Source organism: Balaenoptera ricei, chromosome 12, assembly GCF_028023285.1.
Source record: "Balaenoptera ricei isolate mBalRic1 chromosome 12, mBalRic1.hap2, whole genome shotgun sequence".
In the NCBI taxonomy this organism is placed as follows: Eukaryota; Metazoa; Chordata; class Mammalia; order Artiodactyla; family Balaenopteridae; genus Balaenoptera; species Balaenoptera ricei.
Window position 1 is genome coordinate 92,676,258 of NC_082650.1, and position 20,476 is coordinate 92,696,733.

General features: G+C 33.7%; 1 protein-coding gene across 1 annotated transcript in view; it reads left to right on the top strand.

Annotated features, from left to right (window-relative positions):
* Positions 1–20,476, top strand: part of EYS (eyes shut homolog) — a 1,726,005-nt gene that overhangs the window by 608,700 nt on the left and 1,096,829 nt on the right. Inside the window, exons 18-19 of the mRNA XM_059941649.1 lie at positions 18,815–18,986; positions 19,937–20,015. Coding sequence (XP_059797632.1) covers positions 18,815–18,986; positions 19,937–20,015 — 251 coding nt within the window. The remainder of the gene's footprint in view (positions 1–18,814; positions 18,987–19,936; positions 20,016–20,476) is intronic.

Sequence of the window (20,476 nt, forward strand, 5' to 3'; positions counted from 1 at the left end):
AGAAATAACCAAATTATCTAATGAAAATTATCATACTGAAAATCATTTTCTCCATATACATTAAGGAGAAAGTAGCAAGCATTTGTAGCCGGTAGTGGGACTGCTGAAATGAAGTTTTAATGAGCGCAGAGACCTGCAAATGAATAATTAGCCTCAATGTGGTAACTGTTCAGACATATATACAAAAGAGGGAACTATCCATCCTAATGTATCAGAAAATTATCCAAAGATAACATGGTATATAAGTTCAAAGGAAAATACACTTTCACAATTGGAGAAGATAGGAAAAGGGAATCTAAGCTATGTCATGTGAGGCATTTCCAATGAGTATTAAGGAGAATGATTAGAGTTCCTTTCTGCACGTGGTTCACAGTGAAGCTAAGAAGGTAGAGAAGATTTAAAGGGTATTATACTATGATACAATTTTTTTTTTCTTTTGTAAAGAAGGATAAATCATTGAAAGTTATCAGGCAGAAAACATTAAAAATATTATTTGTGTTTTAATACAACATCAACATCAACATCAATAAGTTGATGTTGTGGAGGTTAGTGTAAATCCAAAAAAGATGTTGTTGAAATAAAGTGTTTAAAAAACACAGTTGAGACATCGTGAACCTCTGAGCTAAGGCAGTTGTCAAGGAAATAGAAAAGAAGGTAGACCTAGAAGGTAACATTATAGAAAAGTTAGATATGGAATGGAAGGATTCACGGTTGATTTAGATTTTTCTAATTTGTGCCCATGAAAAACAAAGTGAAGATGAAGACATGTGATGTGAGAGAATCAATAGCAACTGTTTAAGGGAAACATTTTCTTATCATTATAATCATTTAAGTATACTAATCATATGTGTTAGAATTTTTGTAATACAGTTAGCACTCTGTATCTGTCGGTTCTGGATTCAACCAATCATGGATGAAATTCAAAGAACTACTCCATTTTATATAAGGGACTTGAGCATCTTCAGATTACGGAACTTACAAGGAGTTGGGGGGATGGTTCTGGAGCCAATTCCCTGTGGATACCAACGGACAACCGAAAATCAATTTTTTTTCTGAGCTGAAAAATTTTCTCCATTTTAATTGAAATATAATATAATTGACATACAACAATGTACAAGTGCACAACAAAATGACTTGACTTGCATATATTGTGAAATGATTACCAAAATAAGTTTTTAAACATTATCTCACATAGTTACAACAAAAAGGAAGATAATTTTTTTTCCTTGTGAGGATAACTCTTAGGATTGACTTCCTTAATGACTTCCAGATATAGCCTACAGCACTGTTAACTATAGTCAACATGTTTACATTACATCCTTATACTTGTTTATCTTATAACTGGAAGTCTGTACCTTTCCACCACCTTCATCCAATCTCCCCTCCCCCCCACTCCCTGCCTTAGGTACACACAAATCTGATCTCTTTTTCTGTAAGTTTGGTTGTGTTTTGTTTTTGTTTAGATTCCACAGTACGCAGTATTTATTTTTATCTGTTTGACATATTTAACTTAGCATAATACACTTAGGTCCATCCATGTTGTTGCATATGGCAGGATTTCTGTCTTCTTCTTTTACTCATTGAAGTGTAATTGACATACAAAGTTTTATCAGTTTCAGGTGTACAACGTAGTGATTTGACATTTACATGCATTACAAGATGGTTATCACAATTAAGTCTAGTTACTACCTGTCAGCATTTAAAGTTATTGCATTACTACTGACTATATACCCTACTCTGTACATTACATTCCCATGATTTATTTACTTTATAACTGGAAGTTTGTGCCTCTTAATCTCATTCACCTATTTCCCCATCTCACTACCCCCTCCTTTCTGGCAACCACCAGTTTGTTCTCTGTATCTATGACTCTATTTTTGTTTTGTTGTGTTTGTTCATTTGTTTTGCCTTTTAGATTCCACATATAAGTGAAATCACATAGTACTTGCCTTTCTCTGACTGACTTATTTCACTTAGCATAATACCATCTAGGTCAATCCAAGTTGTTGCAAATGGTAAGATTTCATTCCTTTTTAATGACTGAGTAATATTCCATTGTGTTTTGTGTGTGTGTGTTTGTGTGTGTGTGCCTCACAACTTCTTTGTCCACTCAACCATTGATGGATGCTTAGATTGTTTTCATGTCTTGGCTGTTGTAGATAATAATGCTATGAACATGGGATTGGAGATATCTCCTTGACATAGTGCTTTTTTCCCTTTGAATATAAACGCAGAAATAAAATGGCTGGATCACACGGTAGTTCTATTTTTAGTTTTTTGAGGAACTCCCAAATTGTTTTCCATAATAAATTAATTTTTGATTGGTAATCATATTTAACTGTATTTTATTTTGAATAAAATAATAGGAAACTAAAATATATTTCACATTCACTGCATATAGAAACTGTAATACTTCCCTCAAATGCACTGCACTAGCACATTAAACAATCCCTAATCATAAAGTAATTACATTAATATGAAAATAAAGGGAGACATCTCAATTTAGATTAAAAAAGTTCTTATCACTGAAATATTAGTTAACAATTTCTTTGATAAAATATAACAACTGGTAGTAAAGCTAAGAAATGTTTTTATATTTCTATTAAAGATAACATTGTATCATCTTTTATATGTCAACTATGAATTCAAACTGTGAAAGATCCAATAAGACTAAAATTTTTCCACTTACCCTTGTAAAAGCCTGCCCCCAAATTGTTCTTTTCCATCCCCCTTGCTAAACTCAAATTGTCTAACAGCTACTGGACTGTTACACCATCCTGGCTGCCCCTGCTTCCTTGTCCTGTGACCAACACATCCTCAGGTTCCCTATACCTTCTGAGAATGTGAACAGTACTCAATTCTAGGAACAACTTGAACTCTAAATAATTTCCGTTAATCTTTAATCTTCCTGCAGAACACACTTCTTAGAGCTGTTCTCTCATGTCACAATGTTTTAATAAAAGGCTTTAGATAATGGCTTTGCTGGTTTTGTTTTTTGTTTTTAATTTTCCTTTCACAAAGCTCATTATTGGTAGGATAATTTTGATTTACTTTTTCAATACTAGTCAGAAATAGAAGTGTGGATTCTGCCCTTTACCCTTGGTGATGGATAATCACTGAGAGGCTTTGAGCCAGGGAATGGCTATACAAGAACTGCTTCTATAAGATAATTGATTTAAAAATTCTCTGAATCATAGGTTAAGTTGAAGAGAATCCAAGAAGTCTTCCAGATGATTTTAAATATACAGTAAATAGGGACCTGATTTGGACTTATGACAGTAGAATGGAAAGGGAGGGATAGTTATGTAATGAATAATGTGACAGACTTATGAAAGGATTAGAAATAGAATTTACCTCTATAGTTTTGAGCATCAAATAATTTACATTAAAAAAGGAAAGTCAGAAAAGGAGAAGAGAGGTTTCCCTTTTGGGGATGAGGAGAGTGGGATGTTGACCAGAAAGAAATGACAGAACTTGAAAGTAAATTTATGTAGGGGATTTCAAGTAAGTCATCAAAATTGAGGGCATGAGGCTTAAAACGTAGAAATGATGACAGGTGAGTATTTGTGAGTTACCTGTACAAAAAGGATGTAGAGTCAAGATACTTCTGAAAGGATTGGGAGGAAAGAGAGAAGGAACCAGAGAGGAAAGGACTAAGAGTAGACAGAAATGAGAGAAAGAGAGAAATTTGTCTATTGGAAGAAAATTGAATAAAATAAACTGTGTTTCATCATATCTAAGTGCCTTAATTTGTGTGATTCACCATTTATTTTTACACCCTAAAGAGGGGAAAAGATGTACCAAATATGTACATCTTAGAATGAATGAAATACAGTGTATTTAGGATACAACAGGGGGATGGCTATGAGTCCATCATAATTATCAATAAAAGAGTAAGTATTTTATAAAAAATAGTTTACAATGATGAGTCCCATAAGGTGTAAATCTGTTTATATCTGGTGAGTAGATGTCTGTAATCAAAAGATCATTTGAAGTGAAAGAGGCTGAAACTTTGACGTGAAAGTCATCCCAAGCCATGGCTGTTGTAAGAAGCAGGCAAGGAGATTGGGAGAACGTGGTATACCTGTCTGCATTAACTTCCAAAAGAAACTACCATCATGATTGTGTTAGAATAAAGGTCTGAACGTGGGACAGGACCTCTGCTAGCCTCTTTCTCCTGTTCGAGACTGTCCAAAAGGAAGACAGAACAGCTTCCTCTGGAGAAAATTTCCAAAACATGTTGTCATCAAGAGAAAGCAGGGTGGACTTGTGAGAGGTTTCAGTTAGAATTAGAAGGTGAAAGGAGGGTCAAGGAAAAAGTTTAAATAGGAAGGAAAGATGGTTCACATGGACAGGAGACAGATTTACGTGCTCAAAAATGGCTGAACATCTAGTATTACTTGCATCTATTTTCCCTGACCCTTTACTGTCCTATACTAGGAACATTTGTCTCAGTCTTTAGTTTAAATAATGTCCTCTTAACAAATATTTTTATCTTTATGAAAGTTAGCTCAGTGTTAATTGTAAGACAAACACTCTTAACATTAATGCACCAAATGGTAGTTCTACTGATAGAGAGTAGTAGATGCAAACACTAACACAAACACTAACGATGCTTGGTGAACACTGACTTACTTACTGAAAGTTGCCTCATCAATTCCAAAAAAAAATTGTTTTTTGCCATTTCAGCCCATTCCTTAAGTGCCAGAAGTTTAATAGAGGGCTCTGGAATTAGAATAATTGGGTTGAAAAGTAAATCTTAGTCTTCTGAAAAAAGTGTTTGACAGTGATGTGCTGGCCAATGTTTAAAAACTAGCTTTCAGAGGGAAAAAGTCAAACTCCTGATTCATAGTGTTTTCTGATTTCTGGGGTGTACATATGACCACCACCATGACTGATTTCAAGCCACCAACAACCTGACATTCACTGGCCCATAAAACTGAAAATTTTACAGTTGGCTCTTGCTAGTGGGTGTCACATCATTTCATGCTGATATATCAAAGCAATATCATTTAGAAGAAAGAGTCCTGGAGTTTGTAGTGAAAGATATAGACCCTGGTCCTATCTCAACTTTCCACTAGTCTTTTAAGATCTGGTGAACAGGAACTATCTTACTTCCTTCTGCTTCCCATTATTTACTTCCTACTAGCTATGAGATATCCACAAGAAGGATGGTTAGAAAGATGGCAAGGTAGCTACTATTATTAATTTCCATTTGTCACAAAAGAAATTGAAAAAAAAATTCAAGGTAAATAGTTAGACTTGGGCAATAGAGTAATAGAGATCAATCTTTAAAATTACTTTTATCTTAACATATTAATTTTAATTGCAATTATTTGCACTTCCAGGAAGGTAAAGTTAAATAACTGGTTCATAGAATTTATAAATGTGAACACATGGTTATAGGCTGCTCTGCCCCTCCAGGGGTTGGTCTGTGGATCAATCCTCTCTCTTTCCCTAGGTCTACATCATGGACTCTCAAAGGGGGTGCAGTATGTCACTCCTTTTATGTGTATGGCACACATACCTGTGGCATTAAAATTTCATGGTGAGGTGTGAGTAGGAAAAAAAAAAAATGTCCGTAGAGACTCTTTGCATGATTTTTTTTTCTGTTGAAGCACACTGGCTTTGTCAGTACTAATAGAACATTCTGTGTTGATGGGTGTGTTCTATTCTGTGCCGTGCATTACAGTAGCCACCAGCTACATGTGGCTATTGAGCCGTTGAGACGTGGATAGTGTGGCTGAGGAAATGAGTTTTAAATTACATTTACTTTTAATTAAACTTAAATAGCTACCTGCATCTATTGCTGCAGTATTGGGCAGCACAGCTCTAGATCCTAGTGGAAAAGCCTCATTTAAAGACACATATGGGTGTCATTTATGAAAAATTATTTAAGCAGTTAACTAACAGTTGCTACCAACTAGATTCTTTTCTTCATTACACTAAAATATCTGATATCAGTTGATTTATGATTCTCTCTGCTACAGAGTTTCTTTCAGTTCTCAAAAGACAGTAGGAGCCTGTGTAATCCATGACAAATGAATCACAAACTTGAGGTCTTGTCTTAAGGTGGGAAGGTTCTCGCCATCCTTCCCTTGGAAATTAAAAATATATTGAAGGAATAAATAAAATACTCAAATAAAATAAGATATATGAAGGATTCCAAAATGACATCCTTCCATCCAGTGGTTCCCATCTAGAACCCTACACACTAAATCAAATGTAAACAAGAAGAAAATTTCAAAGTCCATCATTTATTATTACTTTCATAACACCCTCAAAATTGCAAAACATTCAGAAATCAAAGGCTGCAATATCGATTTTTATTACTTCAATTTGTAATGGCTCATCTGATTGCACCTGTTCCGAGAGGGGAGACCAATTACCTTTTCTTACCCAATTACTAGATAATAATATTTAATAGCTTTCTATAAAAATAACAATAAGTAAGAGCATTTTTCAGCACCATGCTAATTAATCTTACAGCAACACTATGTAAGTAGATGTTACGACTAGTTTACAGATAAAGTATAGCAAAATTAAGGTCACATATGCTAGTTAATAGAAGTAGCAGAGGCAGGATTCTGAGTCAATACCACTTGATACAAGATTTGTATAAGCACACATAAGCACTCAGCATGCAAATAAGCTTGAAGTGCACTGTTTAGAATGATCCTGATATGTGAGCTTATTTCTATTAAATATATGTGTATGTGCACAAAGAGTGAACTAGCCACATATTCTAAACTCCTAAGAATGGAGAATCCAATTCTAGAAGAGAAGAATTATTTTGAAAGAGTGTACTATTACCAATAAATGTTAAATAACAAGCTTATTTGCACTGTAAAGTTTTACTAGAAATGAACATTGCTATATGTAGTATAATATATTATAGTCACGGTGCACAATTTTTTTTTTTTTAAAGTAAGGTAATTTTTGACATTTTTGCCATACTGAAATTACAAAAAAAAAAAAAAATCATTGTGTGACTGGGTCTACAAAAAACATACGTTGGATTGGTGATTATCTAATGACTAATGAAATTTATGTATCCAATCTAACTTTTCCAACTGAAATAATGGATTTTCATTGTATTTATAGTGAACTAAGGCAAAATTAATTCAATGTGATTGTACTGGATCAATGAAGCAGAAATAAGGGCAGATCTAGAAAGCATAGCAAAATGTTTTTAATTACAAGATGTTAACCATCAAGAAAAATAGAATTTTTGTTGTGAATAGAATATATAATTGATAAGATCTCAGATAGAGATGAAAATCAATCCTGGTACCTTAATTATATATATATATATGCATATATATATATATATAATATATATATATATATATATATATATATATATATATATATATATTTCTCTGTTTCTTAATACTGAAGTTCCTCAAGTACAGATTACAGCTTACCATGGAGCTATAGCTCCTCCTAGTAGCTAAGGGTTTATATGTAAAATGCAAAGAAGTGTATTACAGGTAGAGAGGCAAGCATTAAAGAAAAATCACAAAGTGGTTTATAAGGAAACAAGATGAGAGAATTTCACTTCTTTTGCCCCATATATATCCATAGAAAGTCTAGAGAAAGATGAAGTATACCAATTCTTATAGCATTTATTTAGTGAAGTAAAGACATATAAGCTGTTATTATATATATATATATATAGAGAGAGAGAGAGAGAGAGAGAGAGACTCAGTACATAATAACTCAGTCCACATTGTTACCTGTCTTTTGTTATTACAAAACACTCAAATTCATTTCCCAAAGGAAAACAGTGCCTAATGACAGAAATTGTACTGTATCTGCAAGCCTGGAAGTAACATGTGTAGTTGTTCTGTCCCCATTTAACCAGCACCAGCCACCCTTAAGTGAAGGAATATATGCAGAACTAGCCACCACTTGAAATACTTCCCTTATAGGCTTCTGGACTTAGATCTTCAGACACAAGGAATTTGTGTGAAAGGTTTTGCACATCAGCGTTAAGTCTAGCAGAAATTTATCCTGTTTTCTTATTCTGATAAGTCAGTTCTCAATCTTTACATCAACCTGAGGTTTATTTTGATGAGAAATTGGATGAAAAAATGGGACTCCATTCTTGTATCATCAGGTTGCCCAGAATTTCTTTTGACTAGGGTTATTTCATAAGAGCTAAAATCATCAGGGCTATGTTTTCCCCTCCTCTTTTACTATAGTGATGTGGCAGTCACATAACAAGAAGTGTCAGAAAGGTAGGATCCAAACTGCCATGTCCCTGAGAAGACCACGTAAAGGTATTTTCAGATTTATAGTTTCAAAGAACAAGCTAGATAAGTGCTTTTATTTTCTGTAAAAGAAAACCTGCAGATGTACTGGAAACATAGAAAATCATTACCAGGTAGTGAAAGAGAGAATTCTTGAATTTGAATGTAGTAGTATCCATAAAAGAGAACTGTTAGATTAAGCCCAGAACAGTTATTGATACAAGTAAATACATAACTAAACAAAAACTCAATGGTATTATTGAGAAATTTATTTACTTAATTTTTCTATCAATAAAATAGTATAAGACAAAGTAATATTTTTAAAGCATAAAATGGAGTTTCAGATCAAACTTTAAGTTAGATATGAATGGAGTAAGTGAAAGAATGATGCTCAGTTAAAACCTCTACTTTTGGTATCTATATTTGTAAAATTTTAAATAAAGTTATACCAGTACTACTCAGCCATAAAAAAGATTGAGATTCTGCCATTTACAGCAATGTCAATGGACATAAAGAATATTATGCTTTATGAAATTAGTCAGAGAAAGACAAACACCATAAGATGTCACTTATATGTAGAATCTAAAAAAATAATACAAAGATGTATATAGCAAAACAGAAACAGACTCACAGATACAGAAAATTAACTAGTGATTACCAGTGGGGAGTGGGGGTGTAGGGCAAGATAGAAGTATGGGATCAAGAGATACAAACTACTGTGTATAAAATAGGTCAGCAACAAGGATATATTGTACAGCACAGGGGAATATAGCCATTATCCTGTAATAAATTTTGATGAAGTATAATATGTATAAATACTGAATCACAACCCTTGTATACCTGAAATTAATATAATATTGTAAATGGACTACACTCCAATAAAAAATAAATATAAAAAAATAAAATATACCAATATTCAATTTGTTTAATGTGAATGTGAATAAAGTTTAATTCCAATAATAATCCTAATTGTGTGACAGAATCTAGAATTAAGTATCTGAATTCTTAAATCATTCATTCACTCATTCAGAAATCATACATTGTTGTACACTTCTGTCCAGTGCAAAGGTAAAAGATAAAGTCCTTACCTTTCAAGAAGCACATAGATTAGTGAAAGACCTGGACAGCAAAAATGAGAAATAGTGAGAGAAGGGGGAAGGAGAGAATAAAAAATTAAAGGAATGCTGTCAGATGCAGGACCAGATATAATAAACCTTAAACAAGCATAAATGTCTTAAATTGCCCTCTTAAAAGAAGTCTGCTGGAGCAGATTCAAAACAAAATTCCAAACTATGCTACTTTTGCAAAATACATATAAAGCTAAATGGCATAAGAACACTAAAAAAGAAAAGACTAAGCAACAATGCATCAATAAATTTGAACTAAAGCAAAAGCAAGTAGCAGTAATGGTCATTGGAAATCGGTGTGGTTCTTTGGAAACAAATTGGTTATATATGAAGGACATGAAAATATTCACTCTATTTTTTTAATTGAAGAGTCTGACCTATAAAAATATAATTTTTTTTTTTATAAAAAGCAATACATGTGCAAGGTAGAAATAGGAAAATAAAAGAAAATCTCATAAAGGAAAGATTACAAAATACCCACTACCAGAAGTAACAGTTGTATAGTGCTATAATATTATTTGGATAACATTAGAGCTAGTTTAATAATTAGTTTTATGCAGAACATAGTATTTGGTCACCAGAATTTTTATAGCATAATATAGTCTTAAAATTCCCCCATGTCATTAATTTTCTACAGCATGGTTTTTAATACCTCCCTAAAATTTCATCACAGAGATAGAGTATAATTAATCCCAAACTTAGACATCTATATATTTTCTAAATTGTCACTTTTATCAAAAATCGTGAAATAATCATCTTTCTAGGTATATTGTGAAACATTTCTGATAATTTCCTTGGAATAATTTCTAAAGAGGAATTTCATGGATAATGCATTTGAGTATGTTTGCCTTTTACCACATCTGAATACATTTTTTACAACACTTGACTAAATTGCTTACTAAATTATGTAGTTTTCTACATTTTGATGGTTTTTAACAATTTGCAGACCAACCAGGAGTATAAGAGTGTGCTCATTTAACTGCATCTTTACCACAACTGATTACTGTTATTTTTAAAAAATAGTCATTTGTTTGGTGAAAAATTATGTCTCGCTGCTTGAATATTCATGTCACTGCCTGCTAATGAGATAAATATGAGTGAGGTTAAATATTCATTTGTTTGACATAATAATTTTTCCTAGAACTATTTCCTTGTATAAATTATCAAGAAAAACTATAACTCAAAAGGAATATATATGCATATGTATGCATAAAGATCTTCATTAGTTATTTATTAGTAAAATATTGTAACAAAGTGACCATTATTATGAAAATGCTTAAATAGATTATGATGTATGTTCTTCATAGGATATTTTGCAGTCATTCAAATGACATGTCTGAAGACCGTGGAGCATAATGGACAAAATAATCACATGTTATAATGGTGAAATTTCTTGTATGTGAAAGTGCTAATGTACGTAACTATGGATCATGTGGACAAAATTAAAATGACAAGAAGATGTAAGATTGTGAGATTAGAGAGATTATTTTTGTTTGCTTTCATTTCCACAAATTTCTTAAAAAATTATTAATATAGTTTTACAATGGAAAGAAAGGAGGAGGAGGAATTTGATGATGACCACAAAAGAAATGGAGATGCTTTTGATGTGTCACTTATTCTGACTGTCACCGTCATCACCAGGATTCAGGTCTGATTAACTACTGAACTGATAAAATGTCACCTTGTCTCTAACCTTGGCTCATAGTTTTCAGTGGTGTTCTTTTTTTAATGGAATAAAGTTGAAATTTTCCTAATATGTTATACACAAAATTATTTGAATGTTTAAAGTGAAGGTTCTCATATTTGACTACCTGGGTTGTATCCCAGTGCCACCAGTTAATAACAGACTGATTTTCAAGAGGTTACATATCATCCTTGTGGCTAAGTTTCATTTTCTGTAAAATGAGGATACAAGTGGTTTCTGACCCTGGTGCCGGCCTATTATCAGTGATTGCCTAGTATGTGAGACTCCATAAGTGTTAATAATAGCATGATTTGTATCACCTTCATACTCACGGTGCCATAAAACCTTGCCCCAAGTTACCTTTTAATTTTCAGACCTATTATGTTGGTTAGTGCTATATTAGTGACTGTTTAGAAACAGTCTTTGCCACAGAACACATTACGCAAATGTTTTCTCATATCATTGCCACACCACAGCTCCCACAACTGACCACCTGGGTTGCCCTTCCCCATCCCTGTTATGCATACATTTCCAAATCTCTAAAATCCTGGTCAACCTCAAAATAACGGTCAGTAAAATACAATACCTTCCCAGGATTGTGATGAAGCCGGCTTGTACTGGCTCATGAGTGCTGAATATTAAATTATCATAAACTTTGTGAGCTGGTTGGCATAATTCTGGCACATTGATATCAAAAAAAGGAGACTATTTGCACCAGGGATATTAGATGATGCTATAAATAAGCCCTCTCTGCCTACTTTTTTCTTCCGAGAGCCAGTTGTTAAACATTTACTGGCACGCCACTGTACCTTTACACCTTTAAGCTCTTCTGATTCCTACCTAACACATTGGGCCACTCGTTTTAAATCAGAAGACATCTCTTCGCAACTTGCTTTCACGACATTTCAAAGTAGGATACAGTCACTCAGCAGGACACCTCTCTGGGTGCCTCATCTGTCTCCTGTGGATAATATTGACTTGACAGCTTGGTTAAAGGATAAATAAAATGAACCCATAGCCAATTCATTTGTAAATTATAAACTTCAATAGGAAGGGAAGTGCTATAATTACCATTGAACATTTCATTTTAACTTGATTTTAAAATTAAATAACTTAGAGATGTATTATTGTTTTTAAAACGCTGCTCCAGAAACAAGAATATGTCTTACTAAACTATGAATGAACATGCAGCTCATAAGCCATTGCCTATACCTTTTATACAAAGAAAATGTTATGCTATTGATTTAAGAATTAAAACAAGCACTTTGAATTAAATTTCTCAACACTGGAATATTAAATCTGAAAGCATCAAGGTCACTGGATATTTTTAATCATGGATCTTTAGTTCTATGATGAAATTGACTTAGTTTTAAAGCATGCTTCCTACTTAAGTAAATTGTGGAATTAGGCACATAAAGAAAAATAGAAATTGTATAATTTGAATTTTTTTTCATTTTTTTCCATGCAGCTTGGTATTAAGAATAATAAAACTAGAGTGGATTTACTATGAAGCTAATGAATTTAAACTTTAAGACCCTTCACTTAGAAGTGGTTTTTCTAAGGTCTGCTTTCTAATTTTGTATTTATAATTTAGCGTTCTTTTTATTAAAGCAGATTCCCGAATCATAAAGGTCAAGGTCCTTTTTCGGTTCTGATAGGAACATTTATCTTCCACTCTAAGTGTCACAGTTCAGAGCTCAGGCTGAGGGGCTGGTCTCTGTGCCTTGTTTTCCCAAAGGGTCTCTCTGATGTGTTTCATTGACTCCCTGGACCTAAATCAGTCTTTATGTCACAATATGTCTGCACATAACCCAGAGGGTAGAAGGTAAAAAAAATCTTTAAATTTAATCAAGATCCTGGATCTAGGGTCCATTCAAAGGAAAAGTTTTTTAAGTTGAGCTTTTCATTGGTTCTTGGTGGAATTGTCAGAAATGAGAGAAACATACATTGCAAAATGCCACACGTTTTGTTCAGACCCAGGACTCTGTAAAGTACCTGTTTGTCAGCTTCCAGTCATGTAATAGTACGTCCTTTAATCTTACTTTTTAAAAAATTCTTAATGAAAGATTTCAGTTGCTTAAGATGTATTTCCCCTATGTAGTAGTATAATTTGAACTACTAATAGCAATTAAATTTAATGGGGGTGTTTAATATCCTCTCTAAAATATTGGGCAGGAAGAACAAACATCCTAGCATGTCTGCACCGTGCACCTAGTGTCTCAGAATTGAAAATTAGCTGGAGCTCCCCCTGCTGATGGCTTTGCTGTTTATTTTCTTTACCTTTTATTAAGAGTCCCATCTCTTTTAAGAACTAGGATATATTTTTTGAGGGAAATAAACTATAGGAAAATTCAACTGACAGAGGTCATACTTTACTTGACTTTTCTGTTCTTTGCTACATTTATTTGTTGAGACAAAGGTCTGTTCTTAGCTTTTTTTAAATGACTCTGTTAAATATAATGGACACACAGTAAACTGCACATACTTAAAGAACACAATTTAAGTTCTGAAATATGCATATACCCATGGAACTGCCAAAACAATCAAGAAAAGGAACATATCCACCACTTGCAAGTGTTTTTATGCCTCATTCATAAAGCCCCTTTTTTTCCCCCACATTCCACCCCTCCACATCCCCAAGTGACCACTGATATGCTTTCTTTTTTTTTTCACACACACACACACACACACACACACACTGTATTTTATTTTTACAAGAATTAAATAAACTGACACCAAGCATTGTAAATGGATGACCAAAACAAAAGCAACAATGATTGCAATTACCAAGTAGGCAGAAATGGAGACATAACAATCCAGGCAGAATTATCAGGAGTAAACATGGATATAAGAAAACATAATGTTTAATTCCAATCTACTTATATGAAAGCAGTGGTCTTCACATCTACCTGTGCTTTAGAACCAGTTGGAAATGTTTTCTTAGTGAAGTTTGTCAGGCCTACTTCCCAGAGATTCAGAATTGGGAAGTTATATTTTTAAAAACTCCACAGGTGATTCTATTATTCAATCAGGTTTGTAAACTAGGGGACTAGAGTAGTTGACAACATCAGAGGAATGGTAAGAAAGGCAAGGTTGACCCAGAGGCTAAGAAGACAACATTTATTTCAGGATGCAGTAAAGGGTCCATAAAGTACTTTGTTAGAATAACACATGTGAAATGAAAAGGATTAGGAATCAGAAAAGTCATTTTGGGAAACTTTTCCAACATATAAGACTAATCAGTGGGGAGAAGTTGAGTGAAGAAGGCTTGGAGAGAAAGTAAGGAAGGGAAGGACCAGAGGTTGGAGAAGAGTTAGATGATAGATGATACATACAGAGAGATACAGATGTATTTATTTACATATATTATTTGTCATAATGGTGTTGGTGCATGTAAATATCTTACTGAACATGCTTCTAAATTTATATACTTTAATGGCTTATTTCTGAAAAGGATTTTTTATTTCTGATGTGAAAATCTCTAATACAGAGACAGGCATTGAGGTAGTCTGGTCAAGAGGGTTTTGACCCAGGCAGTGGTATGGAAAGTCCCCCAAATTACACAGGTAACCATCTACTCTGCTTAGAAAAGGAGTTGCCTATGTTATTAATGAAATTAAGAACTCTAATTTTAGAACAGCCAATTGAAAATCATTCCAAATATAAACTACTGCAGCTACAAAGCAAGCAACTGGATAGCAGGAAAGAACAATAGGTCAGACAACAAAAAGCAAAACTTTCTTGTACTATTTCTTCTCTTGACAAACAAAATTCACAATGCTCATTGTTAAGTTATTGGGAAATCTCTGTTACACTCTGATGGAGGTAGGCTGTGATGATATGCATCAAGTCAAAGAGAACTATGGAAGGAGTCCAGAACTATGGCTGGCACAAAATAGATACTCAATAAGAATGTGTTAGATAAATTAATGAGTAGCAGGAAGTAAGTGGCATAATATAAGGCAAATCAGGCAAAGAACTGAGACAAGTTTTGAACAAGCCTTTGGAAATGTCTAATAAATACTAATTATCATTTCTTTTAGATTTGCTTGGATTCGTGGACACAATGTCAAAACATTCATATTTTAATCCCATGAAGAAGACAAGTTGATGTGCATTATAACAATAATGTATTATAAATATCATTTATTATCTTCTATGTGCCCCTAGAAATGTATATATACTTCTCATATATCTGTAAACTGTTCTATAACATAGATATTTTGATCCACAGTTTACAGATGAGAAATTTGAAGTTTGGATGTCTTGGTAATTGTTTTTATTGTATTTAATTTTGGGTTACCTTTTTATTTTTGGAACAAGATAATGGTTTTCCATTTATGGTGTTGATATAAAATTTCTATTTTTTTTCAGATCTGTTAAGGTAGAGTTGACAAAGAAACTTATAAGCTTTTAAAGGTGATGATTTGATATGCATATACATTGTGAAAGGGCAACTCCCACATAGTTAATTAATCCATACAACACCTCAGAATTTTTATCTTTCCTTTGTGTGTATGTGAGAACATTTAGGTCCTATTCTCTTGACAAATTTCAATTATACAAAACAGTATTATCAACTTAGCTACCATGTTATACATTAGATCCTCAGGCCTTATTTAACTTAGAGCTGAAAATATGTACCCTTTGACCAACCTCTCCTTATTTCCCATACCTCCCTGGTTCTGGTTCAGGCAACAATTTTCTTCTCTTTTTCTATGAGTTGTTTGTTTGTTTGTTTGTTTGTTTTTGGTCCCACATATAAATGACATCATGCAGGATTTGTCTTTCTCAGTCTGACTCAGCTCACTGCTCTCAAGGTCCTTTTGTGTTGTTGCAAACAGCAGTCTTTCCTTCATTCTCACAGTTGTTAATTATGTATGGGGAGCTCATTTTGAACTGAAGTTCAACACTCTCCACACCTTCACGCCTTTTTAAGTTATCATGGAAGCTTCTCTGCTTGAAGATAGAAAAAAATAGAAATTTCATTAAATAATTCTCCTTGACTACACAGGCAATACAAGCCTTTCAGACACACACCTCGGAGGAATTGCCTCATTCCAGATTCTGAGTCTCACCATTGCAAGGACTGAGATTTCAAGACCTGCTTTGTTCTTGCTTGGGAAGGGGCAGAGACTTCTGAGGAAAATAAGCAAACGAAAAAACAATTTTTTTTTTTTGGCCGTGTGTGCAGCTTGAAGGATCTTAGTTCCCCGACCAGGGATTGAACCTTCACGTTCGACAGTGAAAGCGTGGAATCCTAACCACTGGACTGCCAGGGAATTCCCACAAACAAACAAAATTGACATGAAAAACAAAATATAAACACACACACACACACACACACACACACAACAATGACGTATTTACTTAAAAAGATTTCACTGAATTCCGTATTGAACTAGACACAAAATCCATGCCCTAATGGAGCTAAGCTTATAATGGGGAAGAAAGACAAAAAGAAAAGAAAAATGAGTAAATCTCATAGAATGCCAGAAGGAGATTGCTTGCTATGGTGAGAAACATAAAACAGGATAATGGTGATTATGGGTGAGGAAGGGGATGCAATTTTAAATAGTGTGGTCAAATAGGCCTCCTTGAGAAAACAACATTGGAATAAAGACCTGAAGAAATAAAGGAGTGACTCTTGTAAATATCTAGGAAAAGAGAATTCTAGAAAGAGGAACAAAGTATGTGAGGTCAGTGCAACAACAACAGAGTAGCCAAGGGTGAGGGTAGAATAAGATGAAGTTAAAAAGTGAAAAGGGGACCTGACTTGTATGGTGCTCAAGGACTATGGCGTTAAAAATGAAAATAAATAAATAAATAAATAAATAAATAAATAAATAAATAAGGGTTTACAGGGACCAAAATGTTCAGGTCAATCAGTCATTACATTCTTATCCCCTCTGGAGGCTACTTGGGGGTCAAAGTATAACCACAGCTTAATTAATGAATAAAACATCAGGTGAGAAAGTTCCTCAGGTAATGTTGGTGATGTGTTCTCCAGCTACACTGACACATGTTTGCCCTCCATGGAGAGGCGTCTCCTGTCTCCAAATGGCACTGGATGCACCCTGCACAATTCTCTTTATAACTCTGCCTCTCATTCCCACTTCTGTGTTAAGTAGACCACCTCTTCTTAACTGAAATTTCCATCACTGATTTTGCCAGCATTGTACATAGTCCTACAGAAAAACTTTTCACTTATCTTCTTAATTGGAATAATATGCCTCTGGAAACACCTGTATCACTTATATAATATAACATAGTTGTATTGATAAAATTTGTCTCAGGAAAATGATAATAATCAAATGTTAAATGTGTACAAGGTCCTGGGCTAGTTGTTTTAAGTACATGGTTTTACATTATTATCCCAATAAACCTATGATATACTAATAAATGATCTTCATTTACAATGAGAAGTTTTAATGATCGTGTCTGCACTAAATATTAATATAGTCACAAATAGCTGCCATTTCCTGAGGGAGGACCATTAATTCCCATCTCATTTATGTTGGGCTTGGTCACGTGACTTGGATTGGCAAATTAAATATATATAGAAGATTTAAGAAGCAGTGTATGTACCCTTTTCCTTCTTCAATAATGCTAAGTGCCCTTTTCCTTCTTCAACAATGATGGCAATCACCCAGATAGAGGATGCTCCATTAACCTGGGTCCCAGTGTGAAGATAATGTAAACTGGATCTGTAGCTCACATTTGTCATGGAATATGAGTGAGAAATAAGCCTGTGACATAGAGAAGCAGGTCCCTTTTTATTATTATTACTGCAACCTAATATAGTCTGTTATGTCTGTTTAATCCACACCCTGAACCTAAATCTTGATGGTCATTTTAAATATGGATGCAGATTTGACTAATTTACATATATTAATTTTATGGTATCATTAATATCCAAAGTTCTATATAGGTAGTGACAGTTACAGTAAAAAAAAAAAAAAAAGATGTAACCATTAAAAATAGAATTTTGACTTGAAAACTGATTATCTCTAAAGAGAATTTCCAAAAATTGTTTTTTTGCATTGGAAGTTTCATTTGCAATAAATCACAGACTCTCCTGGTGTGACCACTCTAACTAACAGTCACTTAAATAGAAGTTCTGATATGGTATATCAATAAGTAAAGTTATGATGTCACCTTGTGAAATGGCTGCGTATCTGCCAATTGCTCTGTCCCCAAACTTTTACCTGATATCCAATCAAATACTGAGATAGTCTTTCAAACTATTTATTTGAATTTTTTTTTTTGGTCTTCAAAAACACTAGGTATTTAGCCAAAGTTAGATTACGTTTAGAAATCTTAGTTCATCATTAATTGACCCACTAAGACCAAATATAGAAAAATTAAAACTTTTAACATCTGTAGATAATAAATGTTTGACTATCAAGGATCATTACCAAAAAAAGTATAAATTAGTATTCACAGTGACAACTTGATGAAATTCATTACTTCACCTATATTCTTAATAAACAACTCCTCACTCTAAAAACAAATCTTTTAAGTAGATTAAGCTTGTGCTTTGTTTTTCTCATTCACTTTAAGTTAGTCTGAGAGTTCATAGACCTAAACATGTTTAACCTTGAAAAAACGTTCTCTTTCACTATAAGATGTCAAATTATCTTTAATGGAGGGAGTCTTGATTTCTTGGTGACGTTTTCTATAATGAACAAACTTTTAAGTTTTGCATTTAAATAGCCTGGTGTTTTGTCTTGTCTCTTCTAATGTAGGCATCGATTGTGAAATAAATATAGATGAATGTCTATCAAAGCCCTGTCTCCGTGACGGAACTTGTATTGATGGCATAAATCATTACACCTGTGACTGCAAGAGTGGGTTTTTCGGAACACACTGTGAAGCAAAGGCAAATGACTGCCTCTCACATCCTCGTCTACATGGCAGGTAGCTACTTTTATTTTTCTATTATTAAATATAAGAAGGCAAATTTAACTCACGATATTTAAAACTGAATCTCAAGGAAAAGTTGATAAAGGTAATTTTAATTATGCTTTTTCATAAAACAAGAGCTAAGTACAGTTAAGATGACAGATGCTGCCCGTTTAACTTAATGAAATGCACTGATACATTATCTCTGCCCTTCTTTTATTTCTGCTCATTAGCATAAAGTAATTTTCAATAAATGTGGATTAATTGGACTTTAATAATCTTAAAGGTAATGCTCACAGTAATAGTAGTAGCAGGTAGGATGATGAGAGATTCTATTATTTGCTCTATGGAGGGATAATACCACAAACTTAGTATTTAAAATGTTTCTAAATAGACCGGTTCTTTCATCCCTATGTGCAGATAAGACATTTTGTGAATCTCTTTATGGAGTTGTATAATAACTATTCTGCTCATGGATAGAATATTAGTTTATGCAAATCTAGAGTGGGGATATTTCTAGAAGATGCAGGTGACAAGGAGGGATGACTCAAAGAGGCACCCAGCTGCCTTCCTCAGCACCATTTTTCTTTCCTAGTCTTGCCACAGACTTTGTAAGCCAGAGAGGGAGGATGAAGATGGGTAGTTCACTACAGTGCCGTTTGGCCCCAGCTGATTTCAGTTTCCTACATAAGCCCTAGACATTTTTTAAAAATCTTTTCAAGCTGTTTTTTTTTTCTTTCTTTCTTTCCATTGCCATGGGGAAGATGGCAAAAATGAGAATTTATTTGTTCTTTCAGTCCAGTCACCTTGAAGGATAAGAAAGCAGAAATAACCTCTGCCTTCTATGGCTCATGGGAATGTGTTTTTTCACCTGACCTGGAAAAGAAAAAAAATTAAACAGTGAACTCTCTTGAAATTATGCTTTCACTGTCTTAATTATTTAAAAAAATAATTCTGTGTTTCAGATGCATAGACTTCATTGATAAGTATCAATGTTCATGCAGTGCAGAATGGACTAGCTCAAGATGTAACATCAAGATTAATGTAAGTTTTATAATTTTTACTAAATTTAAAGTAATTTAAAAGAAATACAAAACCGTTAGCAGATATGCGGTCCTCTCAAAAAACCCATAAGACATTTGGTCCACACCAAAAGATCCTTGATATTTGGTCCTGTCGAAAATGTTGTGAAATGGGCCAAATATGCTCTTGGACCTTTTGGATAGGACCAAATATCCTGTGAGAAACAAGCTATTTGCTGTAGGTCTCAGAATCATTATTTCAGCAATTCCTGATGATTTAAGTGCCTCTCACCTTTCCTTTGGAATTTCTTTTTTGTAATCTTTGCTGATTCCAAACAAAACTAAAAATCATAGCTTCTTTCACCTCCCCCTGCCCCGTCTATTGCTATCATAAACTTCTGCAATATGGAGTCCTCAATCAACTAAATCCTGGAAGTGGCCATTGTCCAAAGAGCTCAGAAGGCTTATGATTTGCCATCTGCC